The following is a 17,137-nucleotide window of genomic DNA, read 5'->3' as shown; positions in this document are numbered from 1 at the left end:
CTGATCTTGACCTTTTACCACTCAAAATGTGCAGCTCCATGAGATGCACTTGCATGCCAAATATCAAGTTGCTATCTTCAATATTGCAAAAGTATCTATAAAATAAGCGATTTGGGCCACATATATTTGACCTCTGACCTTGAAGGATGACCTTGACCTTTCACCGCTCAAAATGTGCAGCTCCATGAGATACACATGCATGCCAAATATCAAGTTGCTATCTTCAATATTGCAAAAGTATTCATAAAATGAGCGATTTTGGCAACATATATTTGACCTCAGACCTTGAGGGATGACCTTGACCTTTCACCACTCAAAATGTGCAGCTTCATTAGATACACATGCATGCCAAATATGAAGTTACTATCTTCAATATAGCAAAAGTTATTGAAAAATGTTAAAGTTGGCGCAAACAAACCAACAGACCAACAGACAGGGCAAAAACAATATGTCCCCCACTACTATAGTGGGGGACATAGAAATAAGAAAAATATGGATTTTTATGGGGGGTATACTGAGGTGGGGGATGGTTAAGGTGGAGTCTATTGTGGTATGTAAGGTAATGGTTGTTTTGTCATAGTATGAATCAAATCTGATCATAAATAAAGAAGTAATGGCAATTTTAGCAAAATTTAATAATTTGACCTTGAGAGTTAAGGTCTTTTAAAGGTCAAAGTCAAATTCAACTTGCCAGGTACAGTACCCTCATGATAATATGAAAGTATTTGAAGTTTGAAAGCAATAGCCTTGATACTTTAGAAGTAAAGTGGATCTAAACACAAAATTTAACCAAATATTCAAAGTAAAAAAAGGGCCATAATTCCGTCAAAATGCTAACCAGAGTTATGCAACTTGTCCTGTACAGTCCCCTTATGATAGTTCCAAGTCTGAAAGCAATAGCTATGATACTTAGGAGTTAAGTGGGCCAAAACACAAACTTAACAAAATTTTCAATTTTCTAAGTATAAAGGGACCATAATTCTGTCAAAATGCCAGTCAGAGTTACATAAGTTTGCCTGCACAGGCACCTTATGATAGTTAGTAAGTGTTGCAAGTATGAAAGCAATAGCTTTGATACTTTAGGTATAAAGTGGACCTAAACACAAAACTTAACCAAATGTTCAATTTTCTAAGTATAAAAAGGGCACATAATTCTGTCAAAATGCCAGCCAGAGTTATCTAACTGTGCCCAGTTCCCTCATGATAGTAAGTAAGTGTATCTAGTTTAAATGCAAGTTTGAATGCAATAGCTTTGATATTTTATGAGAAAAAAGGACCTAAACACAAAACTTAACCGGACGACGACGCTCAGGTGATGACAATAGCTCCTTTTTTTCCAAAAATAGATGAGCTAAAAATTCTTGTTAATGTTAATTATCAAATGACCAAAATCTGTTGAAATTGTTTTTTTTATATAAACATTATGACTATCATTATGATTACTTAAATTGATTATGCGTTTTCGCATCACACTCAGTCCAGCAGTGAGATGAATAGATTTGTCAGTGGTACAAGCAGTAAAACAATAAAACAACTCTAATATAGAGTTTTATCGAATTAGGGGATCCAATACAAATATAGTATATACAACTTAGAACTTAAATTTAAGGTTTAATAAAAATTAAATTTACTATAATTGTCTATAATATGTTTATTAAATATTTAAAGTACATTTTTATAACTATCTTTACAAATATTATCAACATTACAAATTTTTCATAGTAAAAACACTCTTTTATTAATATTTCGCCCAAACGGGCTTTATCAAAGTTTACAAACACGAATTCACTACATAGTTATAACTGTCGTATACACCAATAAAGTAAATGTTTTATAACGTCAAATATGACAGGAAATGATGTCATTTTATCTTAAAAAAAACATGTTCAAATAACTGTTAATCCGTTCATAATCGCCAAAACATCTAACTTAGATTTGATATATAACATTTGTTTAAGTTTAGTTGTCAACAGTCAACTGTTAAACGGGTTGCATGGATAAATTTAAAACATAAGGCAAGTAGACTTAAAATGTTGGTACTTAAAAATATTATATTAGTTTTAATGCAGAATTATTTCCCCAAAAAACTTAATCTGATGCATTTATCACCCCCAAAGGTTCATTTCAGGTAATCACATACACAGCATTCATATATATTCATATAACATTAGGTTGTAAATTAACTTAAACGGTATGGTTATTTAATCGACGATATAAAACTCGATCTACAGTTCATGGGTTGACTATTTCATGGAGGTATTGGTTAGACAAGTTACTCGAGATACGACTAGTTTGCGTGTAAAGCGTTTTATTGTAAATGTAAGATTTATAATAGAGCAATTGTCTTTATTCTTCGATAATTGAATACAGCGTGTAATCGGAATCCTTAAGGTGACAGTCTTTACAGAATAGAGAATAAGGTTCGAAACCACCAGTATTGCATTAATGTTTATCGTCTAAAATAAAAATTAACGATCATATCTATGGTAAAACAGTTGTAACCGTACCTTGCATACATGGTTATTCAACTATTGTGAACAATAATCAGACTGATGTAATGTTTATAGAAGCATTATCTTAGTATTTTATATGTGTATCAAAAATCATATCATGGTTTTAATGTTTCAAACATAAATAACTGGTAGTACAACAATACAAACTTAACCAATATTTACTCTCTTGCCAAAAAGGCATTTCGCTTTCCTCCATTTTTGTAGGTTGTAAATCAACAGCAACAAGAGTCTAAGTCCCTGCTGGCTACTTTAATAATGCGGTAATATAGTACTTCCTGAGGTTCATACCTTCCAGAGGGTATTAACTTCCCAGGCAAATGTGGAAAAATGGTAGTTTAAAGTTCATCACTGAAACTAATGGCTATTAAGATCAACTGAACACAACACTGTATTGTTATTGAAATTATGACACTTGTTATCAGTATAGTAATCAGTATAACATCAAGATGGCCCTAGTTTGCTCACCTTTTTTGCCTTGTTCATTGCTTAGTTAAAAATTCAGTACTCTAGAGCATATTAGATTGGTTCTCTTCTGTTTACTTTTGCAATGTGAGTATATGATTTATTCTGATTGAGTACTTCCATTTGCATGGGCTTTTTGCAATTCAAACATTTGCAAGTAATTCTAATTCTACATGTGTTTACAAGGTGTTTGTCAGATTTGGTCCTCGTGAACAAGATTTTGGACCCACATGACCCAATGTCAAACTTTGCGTAGATATCATCAAGAAAAACATCCTGGTCAAGTATCATTATTTTTGGACCTAAACTATGGCCTCTTAGTGTGTATACAAGGTTTTTGTAAGATAAGACCCCATGACCTAGATTTTGTCCCCACATTACCGAACGACAAACTTGACCTAGATATTGTCGAGACAAACATCCTGGTCAAGTTTCATCATAATTAAACCAAAACTCTGATGTTTGGAATGTTTACGAGGTTTTTGTAAGATTTGACCTGGTGACCTATATTTTGACCCCTCATGACCAAACATCAAACTTTGCTTACAAAATAAATATTATGACAAAATTGTGACCTCTAGAGTGTTTACAAGGATTTGTATAATATCATGAACATTTTGACAATCTAAGGGGCAATAATTCTGGCATTTATTATGCCATTTTGCTCATTAGTTAACTTGACTGAGATCTTGTGGCCATATAGCTTCTCAGCAGCTTTGAATGCTTGAAAAATGTGAATGCTAGAGTGTTTACAAACCAAAAGTGGGCAGACCATAGGGCAACGGACAAAGACCGATCCTAAAACCTCACGTGAGCAATCAGGTGAACTAAAAAGTGTGTTTTGTTCACCTTATCTGAGCCATTTTCCAACTTGTCCGAGATATCAATAAAACCAATGTCTTGACTAAGGTCCACTATTATTAGGCAAAAAATGTGAATTCTAGAGTGTTCACAAGTTTTCTCTATAGTCATATAAGGAAAACTGCCCACATACCCCCCCTGGCGATCATGTGTTTTAACCGATCGTAACCGTTTTCGAACTCATCTGAGATATATATAAAACAAATGTTTTCACCAAGTTGGGAAAAATTGTGACTTCTAGAGTGTTCACAAGCTTATTTTACTTTATAACTATAAGGAAAATGCGCCCCCCTGGCAGCCATGTTTTTAAACGGACCGGATCCATTTTCGAAATCAACTTTCGTATCTAGGAAACAAATGTTTTGACCAAATTTCATGAAAATTGGGCCAAAAATGTGACTTCGTGAGTGTTCACATGTTTTCACTATATACATTTAGAGAAAACTGCCCCGCCCACTGGCGGCCATGTTTTTTCACCGATCTGGACCATTTTCTAACTCGTCCGAGATATCAATAAAACCAATGTTTTGACCAAGTTTCATGATGATTGGGCACGATTGTGACTTCTAGAGTGTTCACAAGGTTTTTCTATAGCCAAATAAGGAAAACTGCCCTGCCCACTGGCGGCAATGTTTTTCAACGGACCGGAACCACTTTTGAACTCAATCAACATATCATTAAGACAAACATTTTGAGACAGTAACATGAAGATTGGGCATTAAATGTGACTTCTACAGTGTTTACAAGTTTTTTTTTTCGACCGAGTGACCTAGATTTTGACCCAGCATGACCCAGTTTTGAACTCGATCTAGGTATCATTAGGACAAATCTTCTGACCAAGTTTCATGAGTTTCATAGCCAAATTAGGAAAACTGCCCCGCCCACTTGCGGCTAAGTTTTTCAACGGACCTGAACCACTTTTAAACTCAGCCAACATATCATTAAGACAAACAGTTTGACAAAGTTACATGAAGATTGGGCATGAAATGTAACTTCTACAGTGTTTACAAGGTTGTTTTTTTTTACCTAGTGACCTAGTTTTTGACCCAGCATGACCCAGTTTCGAACTCGATCGAGGTATTATTAGGACAAATCTTCTGACCAAGTTTTATGAAGATCGGACAAGAAGTGTGGCCTCTAGAGTGTTTACAAGGTTTCTCAATAATCGCCAAATAAGGAAAACTGCCCCGCCCACTGAAGGGCCATGTTTTACAATGGACCGGAACCACTTTTGAACTCGACCAACATATCATAAAGAGAAACATTTTGACAAAGTAACATGAAGATTGGGCATGAAATGTGACTTCTACAGTGTTTACAAGATTTTTCTTTTTTTTGACATAGTGACCTAGTTTCTGACCAAGTTTCATGAAGATTGGACAAGAAATGTGGCCTCTAGAGTGTTTACAAACAAATGTGGACGACGGACGGACAGATGACGGACAAAGACCGATCACACTAGCTCACCGGAGCAATCAGGTGGGCTAAAAAACCTTTATTAATTTCAAGGTATCTTGTCTTAAAAAAATGATGAAACAGCAAAACTTATATTTAAATTCAGAAAACTCTTACACACTCTTTATAACAAAACATGTACCTGTACGAAATGTTCCGCCCGGAATCGGCACGGAATCGCAAACTAAATTCCGGGCGTAAAAAATATTTCCAGGCGTATTTTTCTATATATGATTTTAAGAAGAGGGGCGGATTCCGGGCGTAATCCGGGCGGAAAACAGGGGCGAAATATGTAAATGAGGTGGGACTGAATTTTAAATTACGGGCAGAAAGCAGTTTATGGGCGGAATTCAGATTACAGGCGGAATGTTAAAATTACAGGCGTAACTTAGAATACTGGGCGTAATTTAGATACCAGGCGGAAATCGGATTACATGCATATTGTAAATATACCCATAAACCCATATAAGGACAGGCCATTTGAAACAATAAAAGGCGATCGCAAAAGCTCACCATGAGCACTTTGTGCTCAGTTTTGCTAAAAACTAGTCAAAATTATGACAAGATACATTTAACATAGTATCTTTATATTTATTTTAAGATAATACATTTAAAAAACATGGATCACCATTTTATACTTCTGCAAATGCGGAACAAATGCTGAAAATCCCCGCATTTTTTCCGCAGTCACAAAAAATGTGGAACTTATGCGGAAAATGTATGCATTTTCGTTCCGCATTTTGATGATACTTTTAAGATACAATGTAGCTTTTAAAGACAAACAACAAAAATATTCAATATATATACATAAAAAATAATTTGATAGACATGCACTTTTTAAAAAACAAACTGTTCTTATACACGGCCAAAATAAAAAAGTTCACTCTTTCACATTGACTGTGTTTTTTAAACTGCTTTCTTGAGTAGGAATTCCTCTCTATCACAGTATTGTTCAGGTCCACGATTCTCCCCCATCCTATGTCATAATCTGAAATGCAATTTGATATTAAAGTACAACTACAGTTCACCTATTGCAAATACTGTTAACAACTTATGTAGAATTAATTGCTTTTTCAAACTTTTTATCTAATCCAGGGCCCCATCTAGGATTTGAAAAAGACAGGGTCCAAATTTGGCAACTAAGTACACTTTTGAATGTGCTTGGATATTTATCCCTGTGGAATATTTTCAAATAACATGTGCAATATATGCGCATATTATTTAATATTACATGCATTTTCATTTTAACAAGGGCTGTTTGTAAAACATGCATGCCCCCCATATGGGCTGTCCGTTGTACTGGCAGCCATTGTGTGAATACGACTTTTGTCACTGTGACCTTGACCTTTGACCTAGTGACCTGAAAATCAATAGGGGTCATCTGCAAGTCACGATCAATGTACCTATGAAGTGTCATGATCCTAGGCAAAAGCGTTCTTGAGTTACCATCCGAAAATCATTTTACTATTTCGGGTCACCGTGACCTTGACCTTTGACCTTGTGTCCTCAAAATAAATAGGGGTCATCTGCGAGTCATGATCAATCTACCTATGAAGTTTCATGATCCTAGGCATATGCGTTCTTGAATTATCATCCGAAAATCATTTTACTATTTTGGGTCACCGTGACCTTGACCTTTGACCTAGTGACCTGAAAATCAATAGGGGTCATCTGTGAGTCATGATCAATCTACCTATAAAGTTTCATGATCCTAGGCATATGTGTTCTTGAATTATCATCCGAAAATTATTTTACTATTTCGGGTCACCGTGACCTTGACCTTTGACCTAGTGACCTTAAAATCAATAGGGGTCATCTGCAAGTCATGATCAATCTACCCATGAAGTTTCATGATCCTAGGCGTATGCGTTCTTGAGTCATCATCCGGAAACCATTTTACTATTTAGGGTCACTGTGACCTTGACCTTTGACCTAGTGACCTCAAAATAAATAGGGGTCATCTGCGAGTCATGATCAAACTACCCATGAAATTTCATGATCCTAGGCGTATGCGTTCTTGAGTTATCATCTGGAAACCATTTTACTATTTCGGGTCACCGTGACCTTGACCTTTGACCTTGTGACCTCAAAATCAATAGGGGTCATCTGCGAGTCATGATCAATCTACCTATGAAGTTTCATGATCCTAGGCATATGCATTCTTGAGTTATCATCCGAAAATCATTTTACTATTTTGGGTCACCGTGACCTTGACCTTTGACCTAGTGACCTCAAAATCAATAGGGGTCATCTGCAAGTCATGATCAATGTACCTATGAAGTTTCATGATCCTAGGCCCAGGCGTTCTTGAGTTATCGTCTGACAACCACCTGGTGGACGGACCGACCGACCGACAGACAGACCGACATGAGCAAAGCAATATACTCCCTCTTCTTTAAAGGGGGGCATAAAAATATTTTTTTTAATTGATAAAACTAGTTTCACTGTTAAATTAAAATTAGTTTATTGAAAATTCATTGAATATTCTGTAAAATAATGTGATCAGAACCAATTAAAAACATAACTGGGGGTCAAAGGGGGCAGGTTTGGATCTTAGTGCGGCAAGGTACTGAGACACCCTGTTATTGACAGGCCTAGCCCTGAGGATCACTAATCGTATAATTCGAATTAATCTTTATTTTGAACTTAACTATTTCAAACTAATAATACAATAACTTGTATAGTAAAATTGTGATTTACCCATCAACAAATCCAGCTTTCCTTTGTCAAGGACCGCTTTGTGCTCATCATCCGGGCGCGCACACAGAGCAAATATAAAAAAGTTCATTTTTTCACATGTTTTTTTCAACACTGTTTTCTTGCAAACAAATTCTTCATTTTGTGATGTGGCTTTTGAGGTCCGAGAAGGGAAAATTTGTTATGCCACCAGCAATCTTTCTCCCTAATCCTATGACATAATCTGAAAATGAAATGTTAATTTAAGTACTTACTATATATTTTAAAGAAATTTGTGTATTTCGTTTTAGTTTCAAACTGTGTTGTTTTTCCTTCAGATGCCCGTCTACTTTTCATCATCCTTTTACATTTACCACTGGGACAGTACACAAATACAATTACAATTATATCAGTTAATAATCTAAATAATAGAGGAATGAAGGAGTAAAAATACAAACCTTTTATGCTGTTCTGCAGTATTCCAAAAACACAGAAATTTGGTGAGACCAGTTAATCACAGTTAAACCTGAGCCAATTTGAACCTCTTTTGCAACAAACTTATTGTTCATTTCCACATTATGTGTATTAAATACAAATTGTTTTTGACACAGTACTCCCTGCAAGACATTTTTTCACTACAGTTTAGTCCTCATTTTGCTTAAGTATTATACTGACAATTTAGTTCAGAGTCAGTAATTTGCTTAACCACTCTAATGTTTTCAAACTGCAACTTCTACCACTCACTTCCTGTACCACTGACCAATCCACTGAAGCCTGATAAGCCCAGATGGTTTATTAACATGTACAGATGTGACTCAGGGTTTGGTGAGTATTGAATGGGCAGCACAATACATGAGATCAACTCAGCTGGTTGTCAGTGTTTATCTGAGATTAAATTAACATTGGTTTGGTATAATTATGTACATAATTGTGGTCTTTTCAGACTGGGGAAATCTTAACTACTATAAAAAAATATTGAGTAACATGCAGAGAAACTGCATTCATATTGATGATATAAACAAATAATATTAAACTAGACTGTTGTGTGTTTAATGTTAAAGGAAACCTTACAATGATGAAAACATTACCAAGTCTTGTTCTTTATTAAACTTTACAGTCATTATTGTAATTATGAAATAATTATTAAAAATGAGCAAAATTTTCAAAAAAGAAGAAGAATTAAAGAAGTGAATTAAAAAAATAAGTGCATATAGATTTTTAATGCATGGTCATCCCTCAGACTTAAAATTATAAGTGGAAAAGTCAGCAATAGATACAATTTATTTAATTAAAATGTGTTATTGTTATCTCCTAATTTTTTTTTTACCAGCAATATTGCCAATAATAATGCAAAATCTAAAAGTATAATTCATGATCACAAGTTCACAAGTCTGTCTCCTTTTCAGCTTCTCACAAATGAAGTATAAAAATACTACAAAATATGTTTAAGAATCTGAACATGAAAATCATAAATTAGATCAAAGCTTTATGCTGAATTAATTATACTGTGACTGAAATAGTTGTGTCTATAATGAATGTTCATTGATTGTACAAATGTATAAATAAAATTAAATATTTTTATTTAAAAACGTTTATTAAGTTATCAGTTACTGGTAATATTTTATTCAGTACTTTGGTTTAAATTAAATTTATTAAGTTATTGTTCAGCTTCATAGACATTTGTTAAGTCCAATATTACTCTCTATAAAAACTACTAAGTTCAAAATTCCGTCATGTGGCTTCACAAATATTTTATAAGTATGAAATTCTGCCCCATGAAAGAAACAAAGTGCAAAATTCCGTCCACAAATCACCATCATACAAATTCTAAGTATAAAAATACGCCCGGATTTGTTTTACGCCCGGAAAAAACAGTTGAATTACGCCCAGAAATAATTTTAGTTCCGGGCGTAAAACTCATTCCGCCAGTTTTAGGGTCGTAATTCCAACATTACGTGCCAATTCCGCCCCGATTACGCCCGGAATCCGCCCCATTATTTCGTACGGGTATGGATTATCATTTTATTATCCGTCAATAACTTAATATTCATAATTTGGACGAAATAATTTATAATTGTGAATATGATGGCATCGAAAGAAGAAAGTGTTGATATAATCTAGTGAATATGTATTAATTACAAACATATGTCGATTACAAATGTTTATAGTAAATAAAATATTTATAGCTAATAAGACATGTTTTAAAAAAAAATAAAATTATCTTTGAAATTATGGTAAACTTGTACTTCCGGAACATCAACCAGACAGCAATACAAGTCCAATAGTATTTCATCTAAAGAAGTGATAATTCACCTTCATTGTTAATATTTTAATTCTCTTTTTACTGAGTCTTTATGTACTAATCAGAAAATCTGCAACTTAAACTTGCAAATCAGGAAATCTTCCTCCAAGTGGACTATAAAAGTCTGCATTTTATTCGATCAATTGAACACAAATAAACTTCATTGTCGATACATTTTACATATCTAAGCTTTAAACTAAAAGTTGAACAACAAGATTATCGAAACTTTCTCACACACTCAAACAGAATCACGATGCCAAATAAGCAAGATTCTCTATTGAGCAACGTGTTCTGGTTCATTCACATATTCCAACGGTTGGACCAGACAGCGCTTTAAAACAAATACTTTTACAAGGTCTTTCATAAGAGTGAGCAGTATTGGGACATGTTTCTGGCAATTTACCAAGCTCTGCTTTTAGTAAAGTTCGTCTCACAACATCCGTAACACCATTAAAGGATGAATAACAAATGGAATGCTGCCTAGCGTGTGATGTGTGTACTATGTATATTTGAAAATCATAACCACTACAACTTATTGATAATAACACATACAATCGTCATGAGGATAATAAATCAAGAAATTTGTACGGATATACAGGTTTATTGGCTACAATTTAATATATTTATATTGTAAAACATACGATACATTTAAGCATAGGAATTCCTGATAAACACATATGGTACAATCAAAATATTATTCAGTAACTACCAGCAGAAAAATGCCTATAGCAGCAACCAGAGAAATTGAGCAAGGTCGACCAGTTTGTTTCTAATTCAAAGGAATGTTTGTGCGCATTATTACAATAGAAATGATGGAGTTATGTCTCAAAACTGATCACACTTGATGAACCGCAATATCATGTTCAACGCACTATTAAGATCGTTAATGTCAAGCATGAATGATGCTCAATAAACATCGAAAATAAAACGTCTGAGTGTTACAGTGGACAAATATTTTATGCGTTTCGAACCACAGAAACAATATTATAATCATTGCATCCTTTAGTTTTATAGTCATTGTTTTGTATACATATATATTCCGTAAAGCAAAGAATAAAACTCCAGAAACTTTATCAAGAGAGAAATTCATGTTCTTATTCTCTAACAGAATACCAATTATAAACATATGAACATATACATGTAGGTCGCTGTGGTGTAGTGGATACGGTGTCCGCCTAGCGATCGGAAGGTCACGTGGTTGATCACCACAGTTCGAACATTCTTTAGATTTCCCCCATAGGCACCAAGTACTGGTTGTAGTCCCAGAAAACAGACCCAAAAGTTTTCAAATTAGCCTAAGGCTTTCTATGCAAACAGGCAAAAAATAAAGAGCGTTAAACTTATTATACATGTATACATGTATTTAGGTTCATCATTTTGAAACGGACTATACAAAGCATTGGAAGTTCAAAATGATGAGAGGGCTCACATCTAATCCAGAATTATCACAAACCGAACAATCTTATTGAATTGTCCTATGCAAACAAATAATAACATCATGAAGGCCAACACGTGACGCTCGAATAGCACACTTCAAACAGTATTGAACTAGGGTCAAAAGTCTTGAAAATCGTTTAAAAGGCATGTTTCATAGTTTGTCATTAAATGCCTTAGATTTATAAATGTAAAACATCGCAACTAAAGAGTTACAGTATATAACACAAATAAAATTAAAGAAAGAAAACAAGTAATCCACACCTGGGTTCAAACCACTGACACTTGGAGTAAAAGTTTAACGCTTCAACCACTCGACCATCCGTGCTGACATAACACTTTCAGTATTGTATTCCTAATATGAACAATCCTCATAAGGTCATGAAATATAACGATAACAACAGAACTTTCCAAATTATACAATCGTTTCGCGTTTTCAACGCTTTATCGTTTTCAGTTTTTTAAATCGTCATAAGATGCATATAATTGATATTTTAGAGCATGTTCAGTATACGGTTTCCTAGCAAAAACAACATAACTAGAACGAAAATGTGCAAATCTGATACATTTTTTGGTCAATTAATCAAAACGTGAAAAGGTCACTTTAAAACATAAGAGCATAGATAACTAGAAATGGCGCGGCAGAGGCCGACGCGTATCCCCACGCCGAATGTTTGACCTAGGTGTGCCCCAGGGTTGGTAATGGGGCCATGCATAGCTGAGATTGACCGTATTGTCATAAGAGAAGTTCATCATAAATTAGAAGTGAGTTGGTGTAGAAATGAAGAAGTTATAGTAAAAGGCAATTTTGGGTGGGTGTGACATATGTGGGCAGGGCGCCCCAGGGTTGGTAATTGTGCCATGCATAGTTGAGATTGACCGTATTGTCATAAGAGAGGTTAAGTATCAATTTAAAGTGAATCGGTGTAGAAATAAAGAAATTATAGTAAAAGGCAATTTTGGGTGGGTGTGGTCTATGTGGGCGGGGCGCCCCAGGGTTGGTAATGGGGCCATGCATAGTTGAGATTGACCCTAATGTCATAAGAGAAGTTCAGTATCAATTTGAAGTGAATCGGTGTAGAAATTAAGAAATTATAGTAAAGGCAATTTTGGGTGGGTGTGGTCTATGTGGGCGGGGCCCCAGGGTTGGTAATGGGGCCATGCATAGTTGAGATTGACCCTAATGTCATAAGAGAAGTTCAGTATCAATTTGAAGTGAATCCGTGTAGAAATAAAAAAATTATAGTAAATGGAATTTTTTGGTGGGTGTGGCCTATGTGGGCGGGCGCCCCAGGGTTGGGATTGGGGCCATGCATAGTTGAGATTGACCCTTATGTCATAACAAAAGTTCAGTATCAATTTGAAGTGAATCCGTGTAGAAATGAAAAAATTATAGTAAATGGAAATTTTTGGTGGGTGTGGCCTATGTGGGCGGGGCGCCCCAGGGTTGGGAATGGGGCCATGCATGGTTGAGATTGACCGTATTGTCATAAGAGAGGTCCAGTATCAATTTGAAGTTAATCGGTGTAGAAATAAAGAAGTAAATGTAAAATAACCTAAAAAAATGAGTGATAATTTCTGACGCGGCCCCACCCCAACCGCTATAACTTTTGACCCAGGGGTCAGATCAAAATTCCAAATAGTGCAGGGTCGCACATATGCTCATAGCTACCATGTGTGTACGTTTCAAGGTTCTAGTGCTTTTAGTGTAGGAGGAGATAGTGGCCAGGACGGACAGACAGACAGACGGACAGACGGACGGACGGCGGAGATAACCACAATATCCCCACCTTTTTTTCAAAAAGCGTGGGGATAATAAAGTCATAAGCATACACATAAAATAATCCGTCTATAAAAGGAAGCACTATGCTATTTCAACAAGAACCTTCAGTTACGGTTGTCACAAGCGAGTATACACCATTTCAATCATAGGTACATGTATATAAACAATTTTTATCGTGTGTGTGTTTCGCTGTGGTTATGCTTTAGCCCTTTAGCATTTAACCCACGAATGCAAAAGGCATTTTATCAACAAGAAACATTCACTACAAGGCTAATCTTCGTGGTGTAAAGAGTATTAAATTAAGGATTCAACACAATCTAGGTGCCTACATAACGCCATAGGAAGATAAAACATAAAAGTTTAATATAATCATATATATGGTAGTACATTGAAGAGTAAAACGATATAAGATTAAAAAAAAAACTGCATAAACAAAGTTCCCTGACACGCTTCTGATTTTCAACATGTTTCCAGTGTTTTGGTGTGTTTTCATAGTATGCCGCAATAAGAATCGTTTATCGCACCAAAGTGTTCATGTACTCATTTTGTGCTGAAATAAAAAAAAATATTTAGCTCTTGGCGCTAACTAGGTATCATTTATTTGTCTGATACGTACAATCGGTATACATATTAACAAGACTATTGCCAAGAAATATAGTCCCCTACCGGCTCCACCATTGTAAGAAATTCCACCGTTGTCAGAATTGTTGTTGTTGCCATAGCAACCAGAATTTTTGACGTAGAAACAAAATGAAATGACGTGCATAATGTCTATATTGCCATCTATCCATATTTTAAGTTTTATGAAAAAAATATAAAGAACTTTAAAAGTTATTGCAGGATCCAGAAAACCACCATTTTCAGCAGTATTTCTAGTATATTTGTGGCCATAGCAACCATAATTTTTGACGTAGGAACAAAATGAAATGACGTGCATAATGTCCATATTGCAATCTATCCATGTTTCAAGTTTCATGAAAAAATATTAAGAACTTTTAAAGTTATCGCAGGATCCTGAAATGTGTGACTGACTGACAGACTGACTGACAGACTGAGTGACAGACGGAGCGCAAACCATAAGTCCCCTCCGGTGAAACTGGTAGGGGACAATAACTGAAACCTTTGAACATGATTGATATGCTACTTACACTGACTTTGTTTTTCTGGCTCCCTATGTCTAGACTCACCCAGCGTGCTGTAAGTGGATCTAAGTGGATCATGTACATGATCTTCTCTGAAGATTGGTTAGTAAATGCATCATAAATGAGAATGTTTGCAGTCACAATATAACACTGTTTACATATGATTTTGTTTTACAGAGTGAATGGTCATTGCGATTTTCGTTTCATGTCATACTAAGCATGCTTATGTACAACCCTTTGTTTCGTATTCTCCAGAATCTGATGATGAACGAACATCTATTAAATGACGAGTTTATACCATGTTATTTTCAGTAATAACAAATACAATTATTTATAGAAATCTGCTAAATTAAAAAAAAAAATTTCAAGCAATAAACAAAAATTTACCTATTCGTCGTTCCAGTGGCTCCTGAAATGTGAGTCTTGACATTAGGCACATACTGATGTACATATCATTATATAGGAAGTACACAAATAAAGTAGCGGACGCATTTGAACGCTCTAATTTCTTAATTTATTAGGGAGCTTTTTGAGTGAACGTTAAGTTTTATCATGCTCAGCATTACCTAAAAGTTCGTATTGGTCAGCAGTCGGTGTTATTGATGTATTTTCGTAGACAACTGTGCCATGTGCAGTATCATTGTCTCTACATAGAAACAAGCAGCACATTAAGAAAAGTGTAATTAATAAAACAACAAGCTTAGTATTTTTGTAACATAAGAAATATTGGAATTTTTTTTACATTAACATTCATATATATAATGCCGTTACACATGGTTATATTATTTAATACTGTAGAAGAAACTCATGTGCTAAGGTACTCACGTGTGCAAGCCTTGAACTCCAGAATATAGATCTAAAAGGAAAATGTAAACACAGAGCTAGTACATATACCTGAATTAATATTTATATTTTTTACTGTCATATATGTGTCTGAAAAAGGCATTAAGGTTTTGAATTGATTAAGTGTTGAATAAAGTTACTATATAATTTAACTTTTTAACATGCCTTAAATGAATAAATGTGTACCTTAATTAAACAAGGGCTGTTTGTAAAACATTCATGCCCCCCCCCCCCTCCCCCCCATATGGGCTGTCAGCTGTAGTGGCAGCCATTGTGTGAATATTTTTTTGTCATTGTGACCTTGACCTTTGACCTAGTTACCTGAAAATCAATAGGGGTCATCTGCCAGTCATGATCAATGTACCTATGAAGTTTCATGATCCTAGGCCTAATTATTCTTGAGTTATCATCAGGAAACCATTTTACTGTTTCGAGTCACTGTGACCTTGACCTTTAACCTAGTGACCTGAAAATCAATTAATAGCAGTCATCTGCCAGTCATGATCAATGTACCTATGAAGTTTCATCATCCTAGGCATAAGCATTCTTGAGTTATCATCCGGAAACCATTTTACTAGTTCCAAACACTGTAACCTTGACCTTTGACCTAGTGACCTGAAAATCAATAGGTGCCATCTGCCAGTCATGATCAATGTTCCTATGAAGTTTCATGATACTAGGTGTAAGCATTCTTGAGTTATCATCCGGAAATCATTTTACTGTTTCGAGTCAGTGAGACCTTGGCCTTTGACCATGTGACCTGAAAATCAATAGGGGTCATCTGCCAGTCATGATCAATGTACCTATGAAGTTTCATGATCCTAGGCCAAAGCATCCTTGAGTTATCATCCGGAAACCATTTTACTATTTCGAGTCCCAGTGACCTTGACCTTTGACCTAGTGACCTGAAAATCAATAGGGGTCATCTGCCAGTCATGATCAATGTACCTATGGAGTTTTATCCTAGGCCTAAGCATTCTTGAGTTATCATCTGGAAACCATTTTACTGTTTCGAGTCCCAGTGACCTTGACCTTTGACCTAGTGACCTGAAAATCAATAGGGGTCATCTGCCAGTCATGACCAATTTACCTATGAAGTTTCATGATCCTAGGCCTAAGCGTTCTTGAGTTATCATCTGGAAACCATCTTGTGGACAGACAGACCGACATGTGCAAAACAATATACCCCCTCTTCTTCGAAGGGGGGCATAAATATTAAAAACAAGAGATGTGTTTGTCAGAAACACAATGCCCCCTATTGCGCTGCTTTGAAATAAAATTTCAATATATCATTTGGCAGGTTTACAAAATTATCTTACTTTTAAAGCTTATTACTCTCTTGGATTGTATTTTTTTACTTTTGACCTTGAAAGATGACCTTGACCTCTCACCAATCAAAATGTGCAGCTCCATGAGATACACATGCATGCCAAATATCAAGTTGATATCTTCAATATTGCAAAAGTTATGGCCAATGTTAAATTTTTCTGACGGACTAAGGGATGGACGGACGGACAGACAGTTCAAATGCTATATGCCACCCTATCGGGAGCATAAAAACTGTATTCAAATATCCATACTTAATATAAGGCAATAGGGTCTATCTAAACTGCCTAATTTATTGTATCATCTGTAAGTATCAACATTTGCTTGTAATGTTGTTTTG

The 17,137-nt window shown here is 35.3% G+C and overlaps 1 protein-coding gene across 1 annotated transcript in view; it reads right to left on the bottom strand.

The window, feature by feature from the left end:
* The window catches only part of LOC127860781 (titin-like), a 218,787-nt gene that overhangs the window by 108,697 nt on the left and 92,953 nt on the right, over positions 1 to 17,137 (bottom strand). Inside the window, exons 12-16 of the mRNA XM_052399060.1 lie at positions 15,454 to 15,484; positions 15,195 to 15,274; positions 15,016 to 15,037; positions 14,635 to 14,720; positions 13,589 to 14,036 (exon numbers count right to left, since the gene is read on the bottom strand). Of these exons, the coding sequence (XP_052255020.1) occupies positions 14,002 to 14,036; positions 14,635 to 14,720; positions 15,016 to 15,037; positions 15,195 to 15,274; positions 15,454 to 15,484 (254 nt within the window). The 3' untranslated portion in view covers positions 13,589 to 14,001. The remainder of the gene's footprint in view (positions 1 to 13,588; positions 14,037 to 14,634; positions 14,721 to 15,015; positions 15,038 to 15,194; positions 15,275 to 15,453; positions 15,485 to 17,137) is intronic.

This window comes from Dreissena polymorpha, chromosome 15 (assembly GCF_020536995.1).
Source record: "Dreissena polymorpha isolate Duluth1 chromosome 15, UMN_Dpol_1.0, whole genome shotgun sequence".
NCBI lineage: Eukaryota > Metazoa > Mollusca > Bivalvia > Myida > Dreissenidae > Dreissena > Dreissena polymorpha.
Note: the sequence above shows the minus strand (reverse complement) of the source record. Positions and strands in the feature narration are given on the sequence as shown.